The sequence below is a fragment of the Tauraco erythrolophus genome, chromosome 6, assembly GCF_009769465.1.
Source record: "Tauraco erythrolophus isolate bTauEry1 chromosome 6, bTauEry1.pri, whole genome shotgun sequence".
Taxonomy (NCBI): Eukaryota; Metazoa; Chordata; class Aves; order Musophagiformes; family Musophagidae; genus Tauraco; species Tauraco erythrolophus.
Genome location: NC_141470.1, coordinates 49,977,752 through 50,004,233, shown reverse-complemented (window position 1 = coordinate 50,004,233; position 26,482 = coordinate 49,977,752). Strand labels below are relative to the sequence as shown.

Genomic DNA, 26,482 nt, shown 5'->3' with positions numbered 1-26,482 from the left:
GTTTTTTTATATTAATTACAATGTATAATTCAATATTATATTGTGGGCTCTCTTTCTACTCATTAAAAAGATATTTATAACAGAATATCTGGTGTTTCGACTCTGAGAATAGGTTCTGTGATTGTTGGGTTTGGATTTCGTAGCATTTCCTTCATTACTGGTTTACAGGAGGATGAGAATCAAGAGAGGAACTTATGAGTACTATTAGAAGGTAGTATTTTCCATGGCAAGGAACTGAATTCAGTGCATGAGTGAGTATAGTGTGATTGTAAGATTGAAAGATATATTGCTAATGATGAATGTTGTATTATTAATGCAATAATTTATTTTTTTGTTTGTTTTTCCGCTTTCACTGCAGGATAAACAGATAAGCAATGAAGAAGATCATTTCAGAAGAATGGATGAGGCCAGATTGCAGTTTAAGGATCAACTGCGTCACTTAGAAATGGAACAGGAATCCATCCTCACTATGATAGGAAGTGAAATTGATGCTGCTTGTGAAATTTTTTCTCGGGATTCCATGGAGAAATTCAAGGTAATTCTATGTTTTAAGCATGCTGCAGATTTCGTTATTTTTCTTAATGAACGTTTGTAGCGGAGTTTGTACACGTTTTTGTCATCTATGGCTTAATTGGTATAGATAACTTATGGACAATAGGATTATGGATGTTTAGCTGGAACAGATGCACATTGCTAGGTATTAGAATGGGATACTATGACAATCTGCCTATGTGTTAATCGTTACTACTTTCTTGTGCCAATTTTTTTGTTGAGAAGTAGTTCTCCTTTTTGCTTCTGTGAAAAGACCTTACATCAGGCAGAATTTTGAGGCAGGTTTTCCTAGGCCACCTCCTTAGAGGTGAGAAGTCCCTAAGAAAGATCTGAAAGGTTTTTAAAATTAGGGGGGAAAAAAAAGAAAGGTTTTATTAAAAATTAATTTAAATGTTTTGGTTTTTAAGTAGAGAAGTAAATGCTGGAAGTGAAAAGAGTTTATATCCTCCTCTTTTGTGAAGCAAGACCTTGTATCCAGAAAACTCAGACTCAAAGTTTCAGGAAACTTGTAGCTTGCTGTAACCGTTTTTTCACTCTTCTTTTTCTTCTCCTGCAATCTTTGTCTCCCATTAGCTTCTTTTTTCCCTGAGCATTCATTTGCTCCCCAAAGACAGAACCCTCTCTTCCTCCCTCCAGATGATTCTGTATTATTAATCCTCTAAAATTGATGTTGTACTTAGCTGAGAAAAAATAAAATGGACAGTCTGACTCAGCTGGTTGCCATATTCCGTGACATTATGGGTACTTATATCACAAGTACCTGACTTGGTGGCTTTTTAGCCTTAGCTGTAACCACAGAGTATGCTCAGATTATGCATTTTTGATCTTGCTATTTAAACAGAGCATGCTTTCTACTCTACAGTCCATGGTCACTTGACTGGGCTGGGCTGCTTTTGAAATAGAAATTTTTCAACATTGACACTGAAAATCCATTACATTTTTAATATTTTTTTTTTGTTTTATTTTCTGTTTTAAGTTTATCTCCTCACCTGTTTTGTTTGAAGGTGTGGAGAGAAGTCACTTCGTTTCAGCCTTGTAGTATGGTTGTGCCTTTTTCTCCACTTACCTATGGGCTTGGAATGTTGCAGCACATAAACACATGAAAATGCTAAGAAAATGCGTTTGACAAACAAGCTTTCTCCTCCGTACCCTTACATATAAGTCTTCTTTTATTAAGTCTTTGTTACCTGCTGTACTTGCCAGATTCTTGATCATCTAACCATGCCTTCTTGCACTTGCTTCCCACCTTCTGCAAAGTTTTTGTCTTTTGAATAAAGTTTTGCTGATCCCTGTTTTCACAATTCTCCTTACTTATCCCCTGTAATTGTTGATCACTGGCAAACTTAAAACAGATTTATCTCTGAATTTTTTGACAAGACAGCTAATGTGAAAACAAATGTTGCACAGTTTGGTGGTGCCTGGTCTGAAATTATATTTTTTTTAAAAGGTAAGAAATTTCCTTTGTTATATTGTTCCTCTGCCCAGTACTTCAGGTATTGCCAAGATTTCTAAAAGTTTTCAGACAAGTTCTTTGCTTCAAGAAGATGTTGCCACTGCAATTGAGGTGAGCAATGAGAAATTTAATGGATAAATACTTGTATTCGGAGAACCTAAATACCAGGCTTAATCTTCCCTGATGAAAAATGTACTGGATTTTTATAATCAGCATGTACAGGTGTTCTAAGCAAAGAATTCCACATATATTGTTCAGGATTTGTTTTTCCAATCAGTCTTTTATAAGAAATTTTCTACTTGTAATAACTACATCACTCATGCTTAAACTATAAACTAAATACTACTTTCTTTGAATGTAGTTGCAGAGAATGAGGTTTGCTGCCATGAAAGTCACAACTTCCAGGTGTGCATTGCTTCGTGAAGTCATGGTCAACATGCCTTCTAAAGCATTTCTTTTCAGCTGTGTCCTTTTGTGGTGCTAACTTTCGTTTAAAACATGTGTATATACATAATTAGCATCATTTACGTGCTAATAGCACCATTTAGGCACCCTTGATCTCAGCATAGTTAATAAAACCCATATAAATACCTCTTAAAGAAATACGCTAGTTACAAAAATTATTGGACCAGGACTAAAAGTACATAAAGACTTGCTGAATTGCAAAATGTGGTAAATTAGAAACAAACAAACCAATACCCCACAAAATCTTTAAATTAGAGAAGGATGCAATGGATTATCTTACGATAGAACCACATAAGATAACAGGATGAGCTGGACATAGTGTTTACTATGTTTAATATGTTTTAATAGTTTACTTGATTTTAAATTGATTTCAGTTGAGAGAGCTGTGTATAAGACTTTTTTTTCCTTCCTTTTGTGTATCAACTCAAAGTGGGGGAAAAAAATGATTCATTGTCACTACCTTTTTAATAAGTAATATAGAAAACATTCAAAGAAGTATCTTTAAAACAAGTTTAACGTAGTTCAGTTTGAATGCAGAAAAAAAGACTTATCATGTTTTCTCGTTGTATAAAGAATTAATGAAGCATTCCAGCACAAGTTTATCTACTTTTTATCCACTTAGTGAAGCTGACAATTTTCTTTTTATGCCTATCAAATATTCAAAGCAAGTGATTTGTCTTTTTCATGAAAACACTTAAGACCGTCATTATGAAGCATAAACATTTTAAAGATTTTGGGGGTTTGTCTTTTTTTATGACATTTATCATGTTGCACATAGCATTTCTGTAGATATACTGATAACAGTTCAATGACTAACAACAACTGGTTATGCTACTTCTGGTTTATGTGCAGCCACTATTGTTCTGCAGAATGGAGGAAAAAAACAGTTGGATGACTTTGAAGTTGGCCTTTTCTTAAGAATAGTAATTTTAAAGTTGAGTCTGATTGTATTGTTTGGAACATTATGATATTTTTAAAAAGGACATGCAGTTTGAAACTAAGAATATACACATTGATGCAGAGCTATGTTACTGGGATGTTTGAAACTCATCATTGTAGTGATTCTTAAGAGAAAAACTGCATATTCAGAATACAACTTACTTTCATTGCAAATTAAGTTACACCTTTAAACAAAATTTTGTGTCAGTGGGTTTGCATAATTTACTTTTAAATGTGGCTAATTTATGATTAGATAGTTTTATTGAACCATTTACAGATATGATTTTAAAGCTGGATTTTTAGCAAAGAATGTTTTTTGATTATTTTCCAGTAAGTGGGAAAGACTTTCTCCTTTCTGTGTTAATTCCTGTTTTATGCCTAGTTCTTTCTCTTCTACTATTCCGTAGGCAATATCACTTACACCAACAGTGCTGAATGATCCCCATCGCTGGTTAGCAGAAACAAAGGTAATAGTCAAACCTCTTGAAATTTTACTGAATAAGATAATATCCAACATTTATAATCATTAAGTTGAAAATGTGTTTGAAGAAGCACTTAAAGGGGAAAAGGAAAAATGCAAAAACATTCATTTGGCAACAATTCTGATATTCCCAGACTTATTTTAACTGACAGAATAATTTTCTAAATTTTGCTATCAACAAGAAGTAGCTGTCTGTATAGCAGAATAAATAGCAATGCTTTTTTTACAAAAAAAATACATTCAAGTAACTTAAGTGATAGCTTTTAAATCTGGTTCAATTATTTTCAGACAAGAATAACATGAAAATGTAGTCAGCAGGTTAAGTTTCTCTTACAGGGTTATAACAAGGTAAGAAATGATTTTAAATAAGGTTGTTATTTATTAAATCTAGCGGATATTAGATTGAATTATTGGAAAATGAACTATTTTCCTTCCTTCTTTGTTTGAAGCTTTTGAATCCTATAATGTGGGTGCATACATGCTTGAAAACTTCTTCAAAGTGATGACTGGTAACTTACAACCCTTGCTTTTCATTTTGCAGCTTTCCTCCTGCTACTCCAACTCACACACATAAACACGTTTCATATCCAGTATTTTAAAGGAGTAAGATCAAAGATCAAAGTGGATCATGAGAAACTGTAGAAGACATGCATATATTTTTTTGCTTCATGTAAAAAGGTCAAAGACACAAGAGAATTGACAAGGAAAAACTGCAACTTTTTGCATATAAGATAATTTAAGGTTATTGATGGTGTATGGTCTATGTAAGACTTGTGGACCAGAAAAGAGTGCCGCTATAGATAGCAGAGATAAGATTGGAATCAAAGGAGAAATCATAGAATCATAGAATGGTTAGGGTTGGAAGGAACCTCAAAGATCATCTAGTTCCAACCCCCCTGCCATGGGCAGGGAAACCCTCCACTACACCCGGTTGCCCAAAGCCTCATCCAACCTGGCCTTGAACACCTCCAGGGATGGGGCATCCACAACTTCTCTGGGCAACCTGTTCCAGTACCTCACCACCCTCAATGTAAAGAATTTCTTTCTTATATCCAATCTAAATCTGCCCTCTTTCAGTTTAAATCCATTACCCCTTGTCCTATCACTACACGCCCTTGTAAAAAGTCCCTCTCAAGCTTTCCTGTAGGCCCCCTTTAAGTATTGGAAGGCTGCTATAAGATCACCCCGGAGCCTTCTCTTCTGCAGGCTGAACAGCCCCAACTCTCTCAGCCTGTCTTCATAGCAGAGGTGCTCCAGCCCTCAGATCATCTTCGTGGCCCTCCTCTGGACTCGTTCCAGTAGCTCCATGTCCTTCTTGTGTTGGGGACTCCAGAGCTGAACACAGTATTCCAGGTGGGGTAATGTTATGCAGGAAGCATTTTCTTCATTTTAAAAAAGTGACACTGACATATTATTAAAAAGATTTTTCAAATAGCACCTAGTAATCACTTGCATATATTTCTCACCTAAGTTTCTTTAGCTGCTAGAGGGAAGTCTAGAATGAATGACTGCTTAAAATCTCTCTTTTTTTTTCTTTTGCTTTAAATAGGCAGTGAAAGTATTCTTCTACTACTTCTATATTTACTATATTGACCATGACCTATCTTATCTATGAGCTCACTTTTCTTTTTCCTCTGCATGAACCTTATTAACTTTTACTGACCAGAAAGGATTGATGTTGCGTCTTCTAGAATGGATAAATGCTTTAAATTCCATCAACATAGAATACAAAGAGAAAGATATTCTGAAAGGAAGGAGTATCTCTTGCTGTCTATGTATGCACTAACTTAGTGCGAATTTCCACAAATGTGAATTTCCAAATGTGAATCTACCCTAGCAAATTCATGCTCCTGATTAAAAAAACCAACCTAATAAAAAACCTAATATACGTGTTGCTTCTTCACATGCAATTATCAGCCAAAATATGTCTTTTGAGGCTCTTTGAAGGTCGACATATGTCCTCTTAATATATCTGAATGTCCTCTTTTATTATTGTTATTCAGTAATATGTACAAATGAGTAACCTGTGACTTCAAAGATGATTTGATAAGTTAACATTTATGTCCTCTTATTTTTCTTAGAATTTTTCACTTTTTATTGTCTCATTTTTTAATGTAGACTAAGCTTCAGTGGCTGTGTGAGGAGATAAAGGAGAGAGAAAGTAAGGAAAAAAAACTGCGATGCTACGTACTGCAGAGCCGAGAACAGCTCAAGCACTTTACACAGATGAAGGAGGCTGAGCATCAGTCTCTCTTTAAACAGATAAAAAAGCAAGAAAAACTTCTAGAAGAAGTTCACAGAGAAAAAAGAGGTATGTTTCTGGTTCCGTTTTTGTTAATAAAAGGGAGAAAGAATTTTAAAATTCTACTAATTATAATTCCTGTGGCACCTTCAGATGTATTTTTTATCCACTTTCTGTCCCTAGGTATCATTGTCTAAAAGCATAACGGTAGAATAAAAAGCATAACGGTAGAATAAAAAGCATAACGGTAGAATAAAAAGCATAACGGTAGAATAAAAAGCATAATATAGCTGATCTTGACAATTCTGTAACCAAAGTAACAGGAGCCACAATTTTTCTATGAGAAGAGAGGAGGGAGGAAATGTCATATGAGGTTAATTCTTGGTGTTAAGGCTTAATGTTCTCAAGACTTGCAGTGAGTGTCTTGAGAACATTACTTCTCCAGTGCACACAGACGTGTGTATGCTTGCTCACACTGTCGCTCTAAGGTACTGTTCCAGTAGAAGAGCAAGTTTCTGAAGGCCTCAGGAAAATGTGGATAGCTGGCAATCTTACAGGTAGAGCTAGAAGGAATGCGATCAAAGGAGAAGAGATGAAACCAGTGCATGAATGTGATCGCTGAGAAAACAGGCTACTTGGCACAGGGTCCAGGGATCAGAATTTCCATGTTGATAGATTCTTTGGTTCCACCTCTTTCATATAAAATTTTGTTGGAGGATCTAACTAGAGCCTGAAAAAATGAAAGGCTACGTGGTGAGGAGGCTGTATTTTGACTTCTATAAATGGGTGATGCTAACCTGACCTGTGGAGGAGAATAAAGTACTTCTACTGAAAGTTTGCATGTAGGTAAACCCTGAGAACTATTAATGTGCCTTATAGGTTGATGTAGTCCATAAATAGGGCTGACTTGTCCTCTGGTTTGCATCTTTTCATGTAGTATGTTAGACTACTATTTGCATACCTTGCCGTGTCATGATACAATCTTTCATTGTGTTCTATTGCCTGAGTTTCTGAAGGAAGGCGTCACCACAAAGGTTTTATTTTCCTGTGTTTTCTTTAAAAACTTTGTTGTGACCTTCATTCAGGACTCAATACTCATAATGATGGGCTCATTTTTTGTCAGACAGAATAAGTACTCTTTTTAATCATTTTGTTAGTAATCATTTTGTATTTAGATTGTTGTAGACTCAGATTAGATGAGAATAAACTTTTAAGTAAGTGTAGTTATAGCTTCTGGTAGCTGACTTTATTATTGAAAATGTTTTATGAAATATTGTAACTAAAATAAAACAAAAGCAAAACCAAATAAAAGCATTCTTCTAAATATTTTATAGAACAATGCAGATTATTTGCTTTACAAGAATAGTAAGATCCTGTCAAGATTTTCTTCCTCCACTTATGAAGAACTTTGAAAGAGAACATGCTTTGATCTTTCAAGCTTGAATGGTTTCTATGTTATCCTATTTGTTGAAATGATAGTGCCAAGACCCTGACATATATTAATAGTGTTTTAGTGTTCTTTGATTGAATAATTGTCCGCTAAGATGATCTCCCTGAGGCTTCATTTGATTTTTTTTAATTTAAGTGCATAGGAAGTAAAACCTTATTTAGTTTTTAATTCTTTTATACCTAATTTACTTTAGGCTTTGTGGAAAAATTCACAGCCTGCATTTAAATTTCAAGCTATGGGCAAAGTTATCATAGGAAATTATTAAACTGAAGAGAGTAGGAAAAAGTCATGCTATTCACTGAGCACAAAAATAGTATATAATCTCATACCCCCTATTTATAAGGGCTATTACTTTATTCCCTACAAATATGCTCCATTCCATTTGTTACTTGACATACTACAATTTCTCTAATTCTGAGTAAATTATGTTGTCTTCTGTCTACTTCTAGAGGTGCATACTGATTAAAAGTAGGTAAGAGAAAGGAAATAACAGGTACATAGTTGTAAGATTTCTGTGTAACACAAAACAGTAAACGTGCTTTAAAATTCAACCAAATACAGGCTCAGAAATAGGACTTATAGAAAGATGACAGGATGCTGACAATGCAAGCCAGTGGTAGGTTTAAGGCCTGGGGCGAGGAGCCATGCACATGCTGAGGATCCAGAGCCACATTGATATGAGGATAGCAGCAGATGAAGATAGGTAACTAGAGTGCTGTTGGTGGATTTTTCCCTAAACATCCTCCTTGCTATCTTCACTTAAAAGTATTCATAAAAGATTATTTTTTTTAAATTTCTGATTTAACAATTAATGGTTATGGCTTTTACTGGTTTACAGGGAAATAAGGGGTCAGGAGTATCCATAGGTAACTATCAAGCACTTCATTGACTCTTTTCACACCACGTTTTTTATCGAGATATAGTTTGAAACGTGGTCGTATAAGGTAGTGGGGTGTGGGGCTTTTTTGGTGGAGTTTTTTTTTTTTCTCTAGATTTTTTTTTTTTGGACACTGACACAAAAACAGTGTTGGAGGAAGGAAGAAGGTACTTCAAATTACAAAGCCAATTAATTTTGTACACAATTAAGAACAGCCTTCATGTGTGCATATTTATATGCATATGATTCACTTCATCATGTTCTACTTTGATTAGATGTGATAGTCAACAAGGTTTGTGGATGCAGATTAAGTTATCATGATTTGGCCCAGTACCAGTGTATTTATTCAGCTTTAGCTGCTGTGGTGTCACAGGCCTTCCTAGCAGTAGGTCCACTATGCTTTACAGTATTCAAGACTTCAGAATGGACATTTACTGAATAAATAATTAGAGAGGATGTCATGGTTTAACCCCAGCTCTCTACTAAGCACCATCCAGCTGCTCGCTCACTCTCCCCGGTGGGATGGGAGAGGAGAATCGGAAGAGTGAAAATGAGAACGCTCGTGACTTGAGATAAAGATAGTCCAATAAGTAAAGCATAAGCTGTGCATGCAAGCAAAGCAAAACAAGAAATTCATTCACTGTTTATAGATGAGAAGCTCGACATGAGCCAGCAGTGTGCTCATGCGGCTCAGAAGGCCAACCGCATCCTGGGATACATCAAGAGAAGCGTGGTCAGCAGGTCAAGAGAGGTGATTCTCCCCCTTTACTCTGCTCTTGTGAGACCCCACCTTGAATACTGCGTCCAGTTCTGGTGTCCCCACCATAAAAGAGACATAGATCTGTCCGAGCGTGTTCAGAGGAGGGCCACAAAGATGATCCAAGGGCTGGAGCACCTCTGCTACGAGGACAAGTTGCGGGAGCTGGGATTGTTCAGCCTTGAAAAGAGAAGACTTCGGGGGGACCTGATAGCTGCCTTCCAATACCTGAAGGGAACCTACAGGAAGGCTGGGGAGGGACTTTTTACAAGAGTGTCCACTGATAGGACAAGGGGAAATGGATTTAAGTTGAAGGAGAAAAGATTTAGATTAGAACTTAGGAAGAAATTCTTCAGTACGAGGGTGGTGAGACTTTGGAATAGATTGCCCAGAGAGGTTGTGGATGCCCCCTCCTTGGAGGTGTTCAAGGCCAGGTTGGGCGGAGCCTTGAGTGGCCTGATCTAGTTGAGAGGCGTCCCTGCCCATGACAGGGAGGTTGGATTAGATGATCTCTAAGGTCCCTTCCAGCCTATGCCATTCTATGATTCTATGACTCACTACTTCCCATAGACACATAGATGTTCAGCCATCTCCAGGAAAGCAGGGGTCCATCATGCATAAAATTTGTTACTTGGGAAGACAAAATACCATCACTCTGAATGTCTCCCACTTCCTATCTTTCCCCCCCCTCCCCCAGCTTTATATGCTGAGCATGACGTCATATAGTGTGGAATATCCCTTTGGTTGGTTGGGGTCAGCTGTTCCAGCTGTGTCCCCTCACAGCTTCTTGTGTCCCCTCAGCCTACTCACTGGTGGGTTGGGGTGAGAAGCAGAAAAGGCCGTGACTCTGTGTAAGCACTGCTCAGCACTAACCACAACATCGCTGTATTATCAACACTGTTTTCAGCATAAATCCAAAACAGCCTCATGCTGACTGCTGTGAAGAAAATTAACTCTATCCTAGTGAAAACTGGCACACAGGGGAATAAAATACAACTCAGATTTACGACAGGTAATCTGAGCCCAACTTCCTGGTATTTCATTCCTTTGATAGAATCATAGAATGATAGAATGGTTAGGGTTGGAAAGGACCTCAAAGGTCATCTAGTTCCAATCCCCCTGCCATGGGCAGGGAAACCTTCCATTACACCAGGTTGCCCAAAGCCTCATCCAACCTGGCCTTGAACACTTCCAGGGATGGGGCATCTATCTACAGTTTCTCTGGGCAACCTGTTCCACTGCCTCACCACCCTCAGAGTGAAAAATTTCTTTCTTATATCCAATCAAATTCTGCCCTCTTTCAGTTTAAAGCCATTGCCCCTTGTCCTGTCACTACATACCCTTGTAAAAAGTCCCTCTTCAGCTTTCCTGTAGGCCCTCTTTAAGTACTGGAAGGCTGCAATAAGATCACCCTGGAGCCTTCTCTTCTGCAGGCTGAAGAGCCCCAACTCTCAAAGCCTGTCAAGATAAGATAGCTGATAGTTACCAAGTAACATAGTATGGCTGCTGTCTATGTGTCATTCAACATGGGACTAGGTAGGAAATGGCTAATGTAAATGTGATGGTTAAATATAAGAACTATAAATTAGAGTAAGGAACGTGCTACTCTGAGTGACAAAGGGGTAGTTATTGAAAGGATACTTAGTACTATTTCATAGATACTGGTTTGTAAACTCGTTTTTCTCATAAGTGAGCTTAGTATGAAGAGTAGGAAGATGATAATATAGCTTGGAGCCTTAGAAAATTAGAAAAAAAGCCACCAAATTTTTGTTAGTATAGGGTGGAATAGCCGTGGAATCATTTGATTTCATTTACATGCTGCCAGGGAAGGAAATTTTATGTATTATTTATTTTTACCACTTTTTATACCAATTTTGAATTTTAAGGCAGAATTGGAAATTCATTATAATGTTCACAAACTTTGAACAAAGTTTTGAGATCTTTTTATTAATGTACTAAGAAATAGGCAGATTGACTTGGTATTCAATCCAATTTTCTTGTGACACTGAATTAAATCACAGTGCATATGACAATGTATGCAAGAAAAATGGATTTACAATCTACATGTGAATTTAATTGGCTTAGTTCACAGTCATGAAAACACAGATTATTCTTTTTAATTTGAAAACTATGACCTTTGTTACACCAAATCAGTTATTTTTTGTAAGTTGGTAGAAGGTAGAGTAATAATAGGATGCATGTTTCTTATTGTGAGTTCTGAGTACTATTATTCACGAAATGATACATTTTAGATGTTTATGAAGGATATTATTATTTATAGAAGAAATTTGCAAGACAAAATTTGGCTATTTACGTTTCTTGGACAACTACTCTTAAATCTTGAATGAAAAGTCCAGGTTTAATTATGATGCAAGAAGTAGAACGTAAACACATAAATAGCTTAATGTATAAATGATTTGGACATGAAAATTGGGAAAGCTACTTTTTCAAAGGAAAAAATAAAACATGGCTAATAGCACAAAAAAATGTTAAACCAAAAAGAGAAAACAATGTACTAAAATGATAGAAAGTTTAAATAAGGAGACAGAATGGTGGTTGGCTTTTGTTACTTAAACGTGAAAAATGGAAGAAGTACTTAAGACAATACTGAGACATCAGGAATTAAATTATGGGCAAAACTCAGGTGCAGGAATAAAGCAAATGAAGGCAGAATGGATTTATTCTAATTGATAAAAAGACCTTTTACTCTTTTTATTTTTTAAACATCAAAGTATGCTTGACAGTATTGCTTAATAAAATAGATTTTCAGTCAAATGTGGTGCAAATGGATGAAAATATTTTCTGCTGCATTTGGAACAATGCCAATTTTAAATGGAACATTTTATCAGAAAGACTGATTCTGTGAATATCCATGGATGTTATTGACTGCACCCACCAACACAAACCACTTGTCAGAGTACTTAATATAGTCTAAAAATACTGCATTGGTTTAAGTTTGCATACATCAGAAATTACAAAAACAAGATAGAGAAATTGTATTCTCAAGAAATTAATTTGTTTATTTCCCTGCAATGGATATGATGCTATAGTTTATTCATGTTTTTTGGGGAGGAAATAACAAAAATATGGGTTTATGGTGGGCTAACCAAAAGTAGGTAGGATGAACATTTAAACTGCTGTATTGATGAACATGTTTCAGGAAGTTTTATAAGCTTAAATAGGTCTACTAAAGCTCTTAACTATGTAGCTTTTTGTCTTTTCACTTCTTCACCAAAGCATTTGTAAATATTTAGGATATTGTAGGCTTTTGCATCCTTGTGAATTTCTGTGGAAGTGATGATATTGTCACAGTCCTATCTATGGTGTTAAAATGGCTGTCTACGTGGTATAATCCTGACAAATACGAGTAAGCTAACATAAAGATTCATGAATGAGAAAATAGTGAATGAAGGAAAATATAGTAATGTAGTTCAGAGTTTCAGGATTGTTTAAAGAGTAGCAGAATTTTCATAGCTCTCTGGTGATGCATCAAGATTGACTGCAGTTGTCTTCCTTTGTTGATAAACGTACCATCCTGGAGAGTGGAGAAATTCAAAAGTCTAGCAATATTTATAATTACCTAAGACCTGAAGAGCCTGCGGGTTCTGATTTTATGTTTGCAGATTTGTACTTTGGATACAGTTCACTACTTAACAAGTTATTTATCTAGCATGCCACCCAATGAGATGTTTCAGTAAGTAACAACTTAGATGAAAATTTCTTAGATGTGTCCTCTTGAAGTGATTTTGATCTCATAATCAAATTGATGTTAATAGCATTGCACTAAGTATTCAATATTTTAACTAAGTGGGCAAAGGTCTGAGGAAATAAATTCCAATTTCTTAACTAAGTTAAGAAGTTAAGTTAATTTCTTAACTAAGTTAAATTTTGCATTCTGGAATCACTGAGCATGCTGAGGTGTTCTTACAGATTGTTTCAAAATTAGTTCAGATCACAAGGTTATTATTATTGCAGAGAAACATGTAGGAAAAATAGTGTCTTCCTGAATTGCACCCAAGACCTGGCCCAAATTTCTTTCCATTATCCAAATTTGTTTATTCTAGCCAGATTGAGTAGTCTGAAAAGCTTATCATACAAATCAGTGAAAGTTTATATTTGATTCTGGAAGTGTCTATTGGTCTTACAGACTTAGATTTACTTTAGGTGCTGTTTGATTTAGTCAAAAGAAAATATCATCTCTGTATCTTTATCAAGAGTGGAACATCAGCATTTTTGGAAAACTTAGTCAAGATGCTTGCTACAATTCTATTTTTATTTTCCATAAGGCAAAAAAAATGCCATTCTTTAGCTCAGAATGATAGATTCAACCGCTTGGGAACTATTATCTTGGAACATACCATGTTTGTATCAAATATATGTATTAACTAGCTGAATAGTATTGACTGTTGAGCTCAGGCCCCGGCCTTATTTACCTATGTGTGTTCCTTTCTTGATCTTTCCATCTCTGTAATTGAGAGATTTCACTAGCTTTGGCCTCATTTGTCAATGTGTCAGAGTATAATCTTGAATTTAGTTCTGAAGACAGCTGATCCTGTGTATATATAGTGCAATTAGAATGGCTGATTAAAAGAAAAAGCAACATTAAGCTGTAGCAATCTTTGTTTATTATTGCTTAAATCCCTTTAAAATATTACAGATATTGTAATTTTGTCATATTTTTTTAATTGAAGGTGTTAGGAGTATGTGGTTTTCGATAACATATTAAATGCTTTAATATTTACCTTCTATACAAAAGTGTATATTTTTCTGTTACGTTAAGGCTCATTTATACTCTGGGAATGAGTACAGAGAGGAAACAGTATAAATATATTCTGGAATATAGCTCTTTCAAGAAAATCTTTCTTGGAATATATGGAAATATATAGAAGCTAGACATGGTATGGTACAGCAGTGAGACATAGTCTGCACAGTTTTTTTATTTCAGGATAATATACTGCTACTTCAGAGAAGACCTGGATAGCCAACAAAGAAACATTCAGCAAAATAAGACCTGGTGTATTTGGTGAGGCCACATCCATTCTGTTTCTGTGATGTTAGTAAGGCTATAGGGATGTAAGAAGAGCAGGTGCATTGCTCTGTTATACAGACCTTAATTTAATTTACAGACCTTGATTTAATTTATCCAAGAGACAATATTTGGCAAACACTGCTTTACATAAAGTCCCAGGTGATGTGAGCTGTATTCTCTACCGCATCTCAGTGTGTACATTCTATAATCACACTTTAATTATGACATTTTTAAACTTGCTCTGATGTAGATTACACTGCTAGGTAAGGCTTAAGAAGATAATGTTCTAGTCCTGAACTACAGTAGACTTATATTAGATGCTTTTGTCACAAGCACAAACCTGTGCTGGGCAAGTCCATGGTGTTATGCTTTATGCATAAAAATTTTCATTCATTCTGTTCTCATTCTAATTACATTAATCGTAATCAAGAGTCAGAAGAAAAAATACTTTTTGTGCATTGTCTTAGATTTGAGGATACAAAATCAAATTAGAAGACTGTGTTTTTAGTGATGGTGTCATCTTTTAATCATACAGTTAGCTACTAGTTTCATCGCTTGTGAAGGTAAATCAAGTATATTTTACAAAGATTTTGATAAGTGATCTCTGAAGCAAGACATGCATTTATTTTAATTTTGGGGGATTTTTTTTTGTTACATTCAGTCAGGTTTATTTGTTATTTAACTGCTGTGGAAAATGTAGATTCAAAGAGCCTATTATGTTAAAGTAGATTTGAAATGTAGATAAAATTTTACTTTTACAAAATCTTATCTTCCAAATTATATTCTTTTTTTTTTTTAAAGCCCATAAGTCCAAGTTTTGTTTGAGTCAGGAATACTAAAGCAGAAAGTGTAAAAGTTCAAAATACAGAGACAGTGTACTACATTGAGTGTAAATACACTGACACTGAGCAATATTTGTTGCTTAAACTGAGGGGGCAAAAAATGTAGGAAATTGTGAACCAGTGAAAATCAAAACAGTGCAAAATCTTTCTATTATGAACTATTATGTTTAATTTAATTGTGAAGTATATATACTGTTTTGAATATAACTTTAAGCCTTGTTCTGTTCTTTTAGCTTGCTTGCTTTCTTTCCCATTTCCGTGTTTTCTTTTTTCATATATTACCTCATATTGTCCTTGTATGATAACATAGTCCTTTCTGTGGCAGCGAGAAACATCACAAGGTATTTTAAGGTCAGCTCTTATTGAACAGTGAATGGGAACATCGAGTAGATAAAATTCTTTTTAAGCATAAAGGAAAGAATCTGAAAAGCTTCAGAGAAACTCTCCATAATACTTGTTTTTGATGGTGAGCTTCAAAATTCATAAAGTTGAATTATAATTACTATTCAAATAATTAATTTATTCTTAATAGTGTTCTTGCCCTTTAAATAATGTTTGGTTGTTTTAATGTGATGGGGGAAGGAGGAGGGAGGACATCTAAGTTATTTTAAACTTTGCCAAAATGAACCTGCATTCAGAGTCCTAGAAGAATGGAAATAAGCCCAAATCATTTGGAAATCTTACCCTGTGTTTTTTTTTGTATTGGAAAACTAGGAATATCACTCTGGATGTGCATTATCTAGTGTTTTTTGCAACTGTTTTCATTTGCCATTATCTTTTTATGCACACATAAAAATATGGCTGCCATTGTGAAAAAGTGAAGGTAAGAGACGGGATCAAACTGTAGCTAAAATGTTTTTAAGACTTCCTTTGATTTTTTTTTCTTTCTGAAAATTCTTTCTGGATCACATACTTTAAGTGCTCATCTTAAGCTTTTATGTACAGATTTATAGTTTAGAAAGCATGATGTGTCTTTTAAATTGCTGAGTTTGTAGTTCACACTAACAGTAAGAGACTAAAATTATGATTTTTACCTCTTGCTTTACCTACACATACTGGAAACTAAATCAAAATTAACAAAAGTAACCTGGGGGCTGGGGATTTAATATGTACTAAATAGTTAGAATATAATATTTAATCTTCTTTTCCTGTTTTGAATATGACTTTTTTCTTTAAACCAAGCTAAAGAGCTGGTCTTCTAAGAACTATTGGGTTTGTATTTTTTTTTTCCATCTGTTGAAATGATGACATTGGAGTGTATATAATCACAGTTATACCATAACAGTGCTTTTTGACACTACATAATGAAGAGAATCTTGTAAGCATCTCTACAACTTTATCAGAACTCCTTGACTTAGCATGGAAGGCTTTGTCACACTTTCAGGTTATATAGTATTTCCACTCCAAATCAGTATAATAGATTTACAACTCTTTTAAAAAACAAAAACAACCAAAAAAACCCAAAACCACAACAACCCACCACCAATAAAAAAACAACAAACCAACACAGGCACTTTCAAGATTGTGTCTTGAATTTAATATTTTCCTGAGAAGTACATAGCACAAACATGCTATCTGTCAATGTCTTCATTAGGTAGAAATAACATTCCCAGGAAACTATTTAATATCTGATAAGATGCTTGTTTAATTAAATAATATACTGTCTTACAGGAAATGAAACTGAACGAAGGGCTCTATGGTCCTCCCACCTATTGCCATAGTCAGTCATTTCATTTTAGTCTAAAATACAGATTAATCATGTTGGAAATTTGAGCAGAAATGAAAAGAAACTTATTCACTATCTAATATTTTTAATATAATAATGCTCTTGAAATTAAAAAAAGTATTTGAAATCTTGTATATTGCTATACTGTATATTCAGTATCTTTTAAAAATAGAGCTAATGTTATGTTTTTGCTTAGGATTTGTCAGATTGTATTAGAATATGTATTTCAGTGTAGTTCATTGATATGCTAACAGCTTTTATAGCCTTTCAGCTGACATGCTATTTGAAATTCTTTTTTTTCCTAAAGTGGGTGCTAATGATGTTGCGGATTTGAAGAATTGAAATTTAAGTTCCATTTCACTACTGAAAAATTTCTCACTTTGAGAAGAGCTTCATTCACCAGTAAAACGAACTCTTAATGTGGACTGTATACAACAAAATAGTTTTAATTACAGAATAGACATTGACATTACAAGTGAATCCTTGAAATAAGGAAAACTGTTTTTTTTCTATAGAATGATTAAATTAACTAAGTGGTTAATTAATCTGTTTGCATTGCATTGTTTTCCTCCTAGTGTTTTAAATGACAAATTTGCTAGGTTCTAATCAATTTAATGAACATAATACTCTGATTAGCATCTTCAAGGTAACAACTGGCTGTATTTGAAATTCAGCTTTTGTTTTCTTTACTACTGAGTCTCCTTGGTTTTGGTTTTACAAAATGCAAACTATGATTGGTACTTTCAAATGCTTTACAGATTTTGTAATTAAAAATATATTTAAGGATTCTGCCTTCTGAGTGAAGCAAGGCAAGCAAATTAACTATGTAGCTCATACAGTATCAGTGATTAGAAAATAAGCTATAAAATGTTTTTTTTTTTTCAAATAACAAGTCTCTAATTTATTAAGAATCTACTTGTAATAATGGACAATTATATTTGAATCTTTGTTGTTTTAGGCAAAGAGTATCACAGTATTTTTCTTATCTGGGTCTATTATGTCTTTAGGATAAGGTCATAACATAATCTTGGACATGATTTGCATACTTTTGCCTATTTTATAAAGGACTCCAGTTGCAGATTACCAAGCACTGTTATTAAACATTGTTACTGTAATATTGTTTTCTTGCTGGACAGACAAAATATCTGAGTCATAGAGATAATGTACTTGCTCCTGGTTATGTAAAAAGAAGAACGGAGAATTAAGGATAAAGCCAGGTCTCCTAGCTCAGTCTAATTTCTTAATTCTAGACCACTGTTATACTCTGAGAATTTTTTTTTTTAAATACAGGCATTTGTATTGCAGTACTTATTTTCCAGTATTTGACTAGCACCTTTGTGCAACAGTATGTGCCACCAGTATGTAAATCTCTGTTTAACAGAAAATATTTAAATGTAAAATTTATTCCTCCTGTTAATTCTTGTTTCAAAATTCTAACACTTTTAAGTATAATTTTGTTGTGGGTTTTTTCATTTGTTTTTAGTATACCTGGTAAGTTGAGATACCTACCACTAGAGAAAGGGAAAAAACCCCTAGAAAACCAGGAATGTGCATTCATTGAAATATTTATGTACTTCATGCATACATACTGCACCAATGTATGTTGTACATACTTCAGCTGCCTGGAGAAAAACTTTGTCCTTCTGATTTTAATTACAGTTGATGACTCAGCCATAAAACATTACTTTCTTGATTAGTTTGAAGTTCTAGGAAGAGCATTTTCTGAAAAGAATGTTTCAATGTTGTATGCATGGAAAAACATTTCCTTTTGCAATGTCAAATGAGCAGACAGTATGCCATTTCTTGAAAGATACTATATCAAATGGAAGATCCTAATGAAAGCATGTTATTCTAATGCAATATGTTTAGAATCCAGGGAGCACATTTTTATTAAGGAAGAGTTAATAAAATTATTATTAACTAAATAAAAATTATTAAGGACAGAATTAGCTTAGAACTATCTTGAATATAATGCAAAGATTGTAAAATTGCCCCAACATTGTTTTATAATTTCATAATCAGAAACTGAAGAAGTTACTGTTTTAAAAAATATAGTAGAAACCTTTTGAACTTCAGTAGTAATGTGTGCTATGAAAAGCAGTAGCACTTTTTATACAGTTATTGTAGTTATGCATTTGAAACAGGTTCTTAGGCACAGTATTTTGGCTCCTGTTACCTCTTTAAGAAATGCTGTGACTTTCAGGGAGGTTGAGTTTAGAATGTTTTTCTTATCTTCATCTTGAAATGGGACAATGCCAAGGAGACAGTATCATGGACAGCCAGCCATATATAGTTTGCAAATGACAGAAAAGCTGAATTTTGGTTCATGTCTTGGGGAATGCTCTGTGGTGGCTCAAGCAACGATGGTTTTCAGAGACCTTGATTTGAAGCACCCTCCCACAAAGTACTCTGCTCCTAGGATGCTGTCAATAAAACTATGCTTTATAATTTTTAGCTAATGCTTAGTAGTGAGATGTCTGAAGTAGTATCACATAAACACGAAACCTTAAGATTCAAAGGCTGTACAGCTTAGTGTGAATAGAATTCTATAGAATAGAATCATTCTGATTTTTGCCTATCTTTCTTCATCTCCTCTTAAGGTGATTTTTCTTTGGTTTTTTTTTAGGCATTCATAAAGATTTAGTCCATGATGAAAAGTGAGGTTATCAATTGAAAGAGTTTGTGCCTGGTTTTAGTACCCCTTTACAATCTCATTCCACATTAATTTCTTCTGTTAAGAGATTGTTAAGAACTGAAAATAATCTAAAAGAGTAATTTTAAAATTAAAAAAATTTTGAAGGAAAAAATCTGACTTTTCTGCTTACAGAGCAATGAAGCAATCTTAATGCTCAGTTTACAGGAAAAAAATGTAGGTACTACTTTATTTAAGAATATATAGGCTACATTGTATATCAGTCTAATGCTGTCAATCAAACCAAGCATTTAATTGCATGAAGAAATGTTAAACTGAGTAGTTTCATTTAGACCCCTGTCCTTTTATTTTGAGTTGTTGAACACAACTAAGGGTCCATTAGCAAATGCATGTGTAGACTCCAAGGAGAGCTATACTGGGAATTGCAATAATATGAATTAAGAGAAGACATTGGGCATATTTTGAGATAAGTAGGAAAAAAGAAAATTTCCTTCAAAAGATAATCTTATTGCTCTAAAGAAAGAAGCTTTGTCATAGTTATCACTGGTTTATAGTTCATCAAGATGAGAAGTGGTAAAAAGTCTATATAACTCAACCTGTCAGAAGCTAAGAAAATGTTTTGTCTTTAAAGTCATAGAATCATAGAATGGTTAGGGTTGGAAGGGACCTCAAAGATCATCTAGTTCCAACCCTCCTGCCATGAGCAGGGAAACCCTCCACTACACCAGCTTACCCAAAGCCTCATCCAACCTGGCCTTGAACACTTCCAGGGATGGGGCATCTACAACATTTCTGGGCAACCTGTTCCAGTACCTCACCACCCTCAGAGTGAAAAATTTCTTCCTTACATCTAATCTAAATCTCCCCTCTTTCAATTTAAAGCCATTGCCCCTTGTCCTATCACTACATGCCCTTGTAAAAAGTCCGTCTCCAGCTTTCCTGTAGGCCCCCTTTAGGTACTGGAAAGCTGCTATAAGATCACCCTGGAGCCTTCTCTTTTCCAGGCTGAAGAGCCCCAACTCTCTCAGCCTGTCTTCATCAGGCTAAGGAAAGAAGGGAATTCTGTCATGATCTTACAGCTGTTTCATGATCCACAGTTTCTCTATCAACTTCTTCATGAATATTACAAATTGCTGTTTTTATCAGGAGCATTTTTAAATTGACAGTTTTTTAGATGCCTTGCTTCGGTCAAGGCATGAGATGTGCGATGGATCTTGAAGGAAGTTTGCATTGAATAGCTTCATGTCATCCTTGTTTTTGAGGAAGAAGGGCCTTCCTTTTCCAAGGCTGTTGAGCTAATGCTTTTCAAGTATATTAAAGGAATTATAGGTATGTTGGACTATATTTTGTTATTAAAGTGGCTTATTAAGAAAGAATGGCATGTAAGTATTCTATTATATGCATGCTCATTCTTCTTAAAAGCTGGAGAAATATTAATACTTCATTCTTAGACAATAAGACTTACATACACAGACTGGTTTAATGACATTGTACCATGACTTTTCATATACTACGGTGAAACACATGCTGCTAGGAAACAAGCAACAGTTTAGGATTAAGATCTGACCTTTAAGGTTGGAATATTTCTAACTTATTGCAAAAGTATTTCAAATTAGAAAAGACCAAAACAGTCTATCCTTCCTGCTTATATGTATTTTATATACAATATGTATCATAGAATCATAGAATGGCATAGGCTGGAAGGGACCTTAGAGATCATCTAATCCAACCTCCCTGTCATGGGCAGGGACGCCTCTCAACTAGATCAGGCTACTCAAGGCTCCGTCCAACCTGGCCCTGAACACCTCCAAGGAGGGGGCATCCACAACTTCTCTGGGCAATTTATTCCAAAGTCTTACCACCCTCGTACTGAAGAATTTCTTCCTAAGATCTAATCTAAATCTTTTCTCCTTCAACTTAAATCCATTTCCCCTTGTCCTATCAGTGGACACTCTTGTAAAAAGTCCCTCCCCAGCCTTCCTGTAGGTTCCCTTCAGGTATTGGAAGGCAGCTATTAGGTCCCCCTGAAGTCTTCTCTTTTCAGGGCTGAACGATCTCAGCTCCTGCAACTTGTCCTCGTAGCAGAGGTGCTCCAGCCCCTGGATCATCTTTGTGGCCCTCCTGAACACGCTCGGACAGATCTATGTCTCTCTTATGGTGGGGACACCAGAACTGGACACAGTATTCAAGGTGGGGTCTCATAAGAGCAAAGGGGGAGAATCACCTCTCTTGACCTGCTGACCACGCTTCTCTTGATACATCTCAGGATGCGGTTGGCCTTCTGGGCCGCGTGAGCGCACTGCTGGCTCATGTTGAGCTTCTTATCTATAAACACCCCCAAATCCTTCTCTTCAGGGCTACTCTCAACCCACTCTGTGCCCAGTTTGTATTTGTGCCTAGGATTGGCCCGACCCAGGTGAAGGATCTTGCATTTTGACTTGTTGAAGCTCATGCAGTTTGCACTGGCCCAATACTCAAGCCTATCAAGGTCCCCCTGGATGGCATCTTTTCCCTCAAGTGAGTCCACGACACCACACAGCTTGGTGTCATCGGCAAACTTACTGAGGGTGCCCTCAATGCCGTCATCCATGTCGCTGACAAAGATGTTGATGTATATAGCATAACATCTCCAAGCTGACTTCTGACATTGTGGAAGATTTCATTGTGAGTGGAATAAAAACTGGAAGCCTCCTAATATTTCTTTTTTGACTGTATTAAAAGTGACTGCATGTTAAAATTTAATGTGTTTACCATGCACTGCAACTGGAACTCTTATTTTGATCTGGTTTTAAAACACTTGATATTCTGATTTTGAAAATAGCTTGATTAAATAAAAAGAATTCTTTTGCAGTCTTGCTGTAATCAATAGATTATGCTTGTTATACGGAAGGAAATTTTCATTTCCAAAGACATAGTTACAAGAAAATTAGTATTTTTACTACTAAATAATTAAATTTTTCCTTCTTACTTTGCTTGAGAATCAATAGTATTACTATACAGATCATTCAGCTATATGATTATGCATTTTTTTCATGTGCTAATCTGCTATTATCATAAAAATGGGAGTTAATGTAGATTTTTAGTCCACAAAGTCAGAATTTCTTATTTCTGTAAATGGTACTCTAACGAATAAGTATGATTTGAGCATTTTATTTGTTGCTACTCATCTTGTATATTTTTTGAAATTAATTTCTCTTTTAATTGATTAGGAATTAAATATTGCAAGCTCATGATGATTTGCTAGCTTGTAATAGACTAACTTGAGTAGTACAGTTACAATATTTACAGATCCAGGAACCACTCATGTTGCATTTGGATTTTGAAGAAATGTTGGTAATCATAGTGTCAGTTCACTGATTTAAGTACCAGCTATAATCAGGGCATTTTTACAGAGCTGTATAATACATGTGTGATCATCAGAAGCTGTATAGCTTCTTCCTCCCCCTGAATCACTGATATAACTGCACCATTTTGTGTCTCCAGGTCAACACAAAGCAGCGTCAGGTCTCTTGTATCTTAAACTTTGTGGCATATATTGTGTTCTCTTCTGATGTTGTGTGTGTAGACGGGCTGCAAGTTGCACATCTGACATTATTCTTTTTCCTGAGCCTGCCTGCCTGCCTTCCTCTTAAATCTGGGGCCTGTTAGAGACAACTGTGTTTTCATGAATTAAGCAAATTCTTTTAAAGACTTTGTTAGCACTATCTCAGCAGACCAAACAAGATCCAATAGAAACAGAGTTTATTCCTGAAGAAGTTCTAGTACTGTTGTCCTGCAGCCTGAGTATACCACTTTGCTAGTATATAAAATACACATCAAGACAGCAGCAGGACAGACACTTACAAGATACTATAGATGTTCTTATTCAATTGGAAAAAATCTCAATAAATCTCAATAACTGATAAAGCTAGTCCTTTGGGAGAAAGGACTCAAGAGTCCCCAACACAAGAAGGACATGGAGCTGATGGAGGGAATCCAGAGGAGGGCCACAAAGATGATCCAAGGGCTACAGCACCTTTCCGAAGAAGGCAGGCTGAGAGAGTTGGGGCTGTTCAGCCTGGAGAAGAGAAGGCTCCGGGCTGATCTATAGCAGCCTTCCAGTACTTAAAGGGGACCTACAGGAAAGCTGGAGAGGGACTTTTTACAAGGGCATGTAGTGATAAGACAAGGGGCAATGGCTTTAAACAGAAAGGGTAGATTTAGATTAGCTATAAGGAAGAAATTTTTACGTTGAGGACAATGAGGCACTGGAACAGGTTGCCCAGAGAAGTTGTAGATGCCCCATCCCTGGAAGTGTTCAAGGCTCACACTTTGAGCAACCTGGTGTAGTAGAGGGTTTCCCTGCCCATGGCAGGGGAGTTGGAACTAGATTATGTGAGGTCCCTTCCAACCCTAACCATTCTATGATTCCAAATGAACTTTGACCATGTGTATAGGAGAAGCACAGTTATGTGTTGCACTGTGACATTATACTATGTGTAAAGAATAGGACTGGAAGAGATGCTGTCAGAAAGCTTAGTATCATCAGAGAAACCTAGCATTGTTAATTTCAAAGATTATTTTCAAACTGAGAGTTGTCTATGATTTGTATTTCATTTTAATTGTTAATTCTGTAGATTTTTTTTCTGTATGACAATCTGGTCCTTTAGTTGACTAAAAGACTTTTTGAAATAAATATGCTGGCAGCAAAAATGTGATGTTGCAGCAAAGTGAAATTATACTAGACAAAGGAAAAAAAAAAATAGAAACCACAGAAAAGGATGCAAACTTTTGGGTATAAAACAATTTCTGAAAAACAAAACCAACTTTTCATTTTCGTTATTTTTGTGTTTTCTGAAAAAAGTTTAGAACCATATTTTCACAGTGCAAAACATTATTTCTAGAGCTAGGGTTTAAACCTTTACTTTTAGGCTCAGGAGCTTTAATTTGTTGTCATTGTGTTTTGCCTTATGCAATGTAAAAAGCACAAGGGAAGAGAAATTTAGTCATTTATTAAGATTGCTAAAAGGATATAAAAATCTTATGTAAATAGTATGAATTTTCAACACTGAACGTATGTTCTGAGGGACTTGTCTCTCAGGAACTCTCTATAGAAAACATGGGCAGATCAATGCACATTTTAACCTATGTCTCATAACAGTTATACTCTTCAGGGACATATCCAGTGAAGCACATTTACTGTTTGATTATTACTTCTCCATTCCTAACATTGTTGAAAATACATTCTTAACCTAGAAGATGGTGTGCCAGCTATTAAAAGCACTTTCTAGGTTTCTGTTTGTCAATATACTTTATAAAGTGTGCTACAAGAGGCATTTATCATAAAAATCATATCAAGCATTTTATCAGCTTTGCAGACTTCAGTCTGTTCCTAGAATTTTGTTGAGAGTAAACAGACATGTAACTATGATGTAAATAGGTACAAGAATTAGGTGTGTAGGATATACAGTGTGTTCTGTCATTCACAGTGGCATTTTTGTGGGATTCTGACAGTCATGTTGCCACTTCTTTGCTAAATGTTAATTGAATGTATCTACCTGTACAAATTATTTAGTGTTGGGAGAATGAGATGAGCAATTCTATAATAAACATAACTCATTTGCAGCTCTTGTCAACCTCATAATAAGATTTACAAGGTCTACATGTAACAAATAAAATTTTATAATACTTTTATTATACTGCTCATACTGAATATTGCTCTGTGTAATATGCATTCTGAGACTAATACCCTCTAACCTTTTTACTCACAGTGTAAATTTGATTTTGTTGCTATCAGTCTTTAGGAATTAGATTGATCAGAAGTAAAAAGTCAAGTGTCCGTTGAAAAATAGCGTATACTTCACTGCACAAGAGAAAAACAAAGCTCTGGTGTTACTATTCAATTTGTTACGTTGGGGAAAAAAATCAATTTATGTTTATATCCCTTGTGTGTGAGAAGCAATGACTAAAACATTTAATATTATTCTCCTCTTAATATTCTTTTCTCTTTTGAAGTATTGGACATTTTTTTTTCCTCAACTCTATGTATTAAATGCTTTTATCTGAAAAGTTTACTGGAATTGTTATACTGCTGATTTTTGCACATGGCTACATGGAGGGAATAATAAGTTATTGCATTTAGATATTAGAATTTTCAAAATAAGGTTCTAGCTGTTAAGTAAAATGCTGCCAGTTACTGACAGTTAAAATGCTTACCAGTCGAGTTGGCAAATCACATTGTATATCATCAGTTACCATGGGACAGTACAGCAACAGGATTATGCCACCAAGGGGGAAACTCAAAGTCTAACACCACCTGAGAAAATTAGTAATAAGAGCTATTATTATGGCTTTCTTCATATTTGCCAGTTTGCTGTCCCTTGCACCTTCCTCTAAAGCATGTGTGGGGAGATGGGGTGTTATATAACTGCTAGTTGCATTATATTGTGGTTTCTAATACCTGTCTAATTACAAAGAAGGAACTTCTGTAAATTTGGGGAAGTTCCCTGTTTTGCAACGAGAGACACTGACCTCTGTGTATGTGCATGCTTGGTTGAAGTAAATGTTTTCTTAGAAGCTTAGTGATACATTGAGCCGCCTAGTAGAATTAAAATATTTTTTTACAGCATTTATCAAGGACTAAATCCCTCAGAGCTATAACTTTTTTGTGTGCTTTACTCTTCTGACAGTTTATTAAAACGCCCAAGCTGCCAAAAGATCCCCTTTTTCTGAGATTGGTTGGGAAACTTAATTTCAGGACCAGTATCTTTCAGCTTCCTGTGTTATCCACTGTCTTTTACTGCGAATGTTGCAAATGGATTGTTTACCTCCGATCTTCCAACAGCCCAATTAGGAAATACAGATCTAAGCTCCAAAGAATTACTCATCTCAAGTATTAAGTGTCCTCGGCTAGAAAAGCTTTCGATTTTGCAGCTGATGGCTTCCTTTGGTTTGCCCAGTTACTTCAATTCAAATGGGTTGCACTAGCTGCTTCAAAAAACTCAATACCCTTAATCTTTGGCCCTTCCTTAGCTGTT

General features: G+C 35.3%; 1 protein-coding gene across 1 annotated transcript in view; it reads left to right on the top strand.

The window, feature by feature from the left end:
• CEP128 (centrosomal protein 128) overlaps window positions 1–26,482 on the top strand; it is a 142,144-nt gene that overhangs the window by 63,332 nt on the left and 52,330 nt on the right. The window contains exons 15-17 of the mRNA XM_086613474.1: window positions 359–535; window positions 3,817–3,876; window positions 6,009–6,201. Coding sequence (XP_086469600.1) covers window positions 359–535; window positions 3,817–3,876; window positions 6,009–6,201 — 430 coding nt within the window. The remainder of the gene's footprint in view (window positions 1–358; window positions 536–3,816; window positions 3,877–6,008; window positions 6,202–26,482) is intronic.